This window comes from Teleopsis dalmanni, chromosome 2 (assembly GCF_002237135.1).
Source record: "Teleopsis dalmanni isolate 2A chromosome 2, ASM223713v2, whole genome shotgun sequence".
Lineage (NCBI taxonomy): Eukaryota > Metazoa > Arthropoda > Insecta > Diptera > Diopsidae > Teleopsis > Teleopsis dalmanni.
In genome coordinates, this window is record NC_051847.1 from 170,198,908 (window position 1) to 170,201,498 (window position 2,591).

General features: G+C 43.5%; 1 protein-coding gene across 1 annotated transcript; it reads left to right on the forward strand.

Moving 5' to 3' along the window:
• Positions 1-515: 515 nt before the first annotated feature.
• Positions 516-1,916, forward strand: LOC119676139. The gene has a single exon (XM_038087372.1). It carries the CDS (start codon positions 516-518, stop codon positions 1,914-1,916), a length of 1,401 nt encoding a protein of 466 aa, XP_037943300.1.
• Positions 1,917-2,591: the final 675 nt, after the last annotated feature.

The following is a 2,591-nucleotide window of genomic DNA, read 5'->3' on the forward strand; positions in this document are numbered from 1 at the left end:
TCCCACCTGGGGGAAGCCAGTCTTATCCTGGTCACAGCCATCCCAAGCATCTCACTACCTCCACGTGGTGTCCCTGGAAATTGTATGAAGCACCCGCCGACTACAAGCAAAAGTGAGAAGGCGCGATACGACCCGGTACGAACATGGACTACGATTGGAATACGCTTGTTTCATTATATATGATGATTATGGGCTGGTGGATATAGCTCTGGCACTTCAGTACAAAAGAGTGACATCTTGCGGAAATGGCTGCTGGTTAAGGTTATATCTATCTCCGTCCCGTTAAAATCTGGCAAATCTTCAGATACGTTCAACGCTATGTCACCATTAAGTTGGCTGCGCAGGCGCCAGTTGAGACAACTCCTGGCTAGCACCGTCTGGCTCTGTACTCAGTCACCCATAAGGGACTAAGTCAACCTTCCATGGACCTCACTCGAAGAAAGGGACCCATGGGGACATTAAAGTGACTGCACATACTGGCCGAGATAGCGGCTTGAAGTTGGGACCCATATACCATGAATAACAAAAACTACAAAAACACTGAAAACAATCAAATGAACGACGACAACGATGACGTTGTAATATGCACCACCACCGAAGAAACTTCCACGCCTTTTAGGATAGGCTCCGTTATTAAGCGGACACCTCCATCAATATTAAGTAGCAACGAAACAGTAAAACGATCAACAACAATATTGAAAACAAATAAGCAAGAAGAAATACGAAAGAGCCAGCAACAACAACAACTTGCGAAAGATGTGGCTATTATTGATCTAGCACAAGAAACCGTAGTAAGTCAGTTAGCCAAGCGGTTAGGACAAGAAATTGACAGCCTCGTTCAATACGTTGAGCCACGTAACAATGTGCACAAAGATATAAAGAGAATGTGCAACATAATTAAAAAGGCGCACACAAATCTCATCATGCACATAGAGATGAGTGAGTACAAAACCAAGTCAAACATCACCTTGGTACAGCAACGAGAAACGCCGTTGACAGCAAAACGAGACGCAACATCGGTATCGGCGAAAAGGACAAGACCCAAAATGAGTCCAAAAAAGCCTACAGAAGAAGCAACCAAATCACCTGATACTAAAAAGCGCAAATCAGACGCTGTGGCCGAAAGGCTGAACCAACCAGTAGAAGAATGGACGAAAGTACAACCAAAAAAGAAGGCATCCAATATAAAAAAGGGTAAATCAATAAGACCGCGAGCCGATGCCATCATCATTGAAAAAATGGAAAAAGAGATGTCATACGCTGAAATTCTGCGAACAGTGAAATCAAATGAACAACTAAAAAACCTAGGCAACAAGGTTAAAACCCTGCGCCGTACACAAAAAGGAGACCTGCTTATCGAGCTGAAAAAGAGCGAAAAAGCAGCAGCAAATGAATGTTGTGCCGCTATTGAAAAGGTTCTTGAAAACGTAGCCAAGGTGAATCTCCGGTCGCACAATGTAACCATCCAATGCAGAGGGCTTATTAAAGATCTGAACACTGATGACGAGTTATTCGACGCAATTGAAATGCAAGCAAAAGTGAAAAGACCTGATAAATGCACAATCAAAAGTAGGCGCAAAACGTACGGAGGGACAGAGTCCACATATCTAATGCTGCCAGCGGAAGATGCAAAAAAAGTACTGGCGCGCGGACATTTAATTGTCGGTTGGACTCGCTGTCAAGTTACAGAAGTTACTACACCACAAAGGTGTTTCAGATGCTGGGCATACGATCATTTAGCGCTCAAATGCAAAGGACCCGATCGCACAAATATCTGCAGACGATGCGGCAATGAAGGACACCGTGCAGCAAATTGCAATGATGCAGAAAAATGTGTCCTCTGCGAAGGTGCACATACAGCTGGTAGCGGAAAATGTCCACGATACAAAGAAGCATTACAAAAAATCAAGGCATGAAGATACTACAATTAAACATCAACCATTGTAAAGCTGCACAAAATTTACTGTGGCAAACTGTAGCAGAGAACAATATTGACATGGTCTTACTCTCGGAACCGTACGAAGATATACACTCACATTACTGGATTACAGATTCAGAGAAACAAGCGGCGATCTGGGTGACAAATAACAAAGCTTTACAAAGCAAGATAACAGCTCCTGGCAGAGGTTACGTATGGGTGAAACAGAATGACGTGTACTATGTGAGCTGCTACGCACCACCAAGATGGTCAATTGATTATTTCACTCAAATGATGTGTTCATTAGAAAATGAGCTAAGAGGAAAGCGCCCTATAATCATTGCTGGTGATTTTAATGCATGGTCACGAACATGGGGCAGCCGGTACACAGATAAACGAGGAAAGATAGTTGAAGAAACCTTCGCTGCCATGAATCTGATTTTGCTGAATACACCTGGCGTATACACGTTCGCTTGTATTAGAGGACATTCGATAATAGATTTAGCCTTTTCCGATAGCACCACGGCAAACCGCACAAGATGGAGAGTAGATGAGTCAATATACACACACAGTGACCATCAAGCAATAATGCTCGACACAAGCAAAACAAGATCGCACACACAATACAACTTAATCGCGCAAAGGAAATGGAAGAGGTCAGTCTTTGATGCCG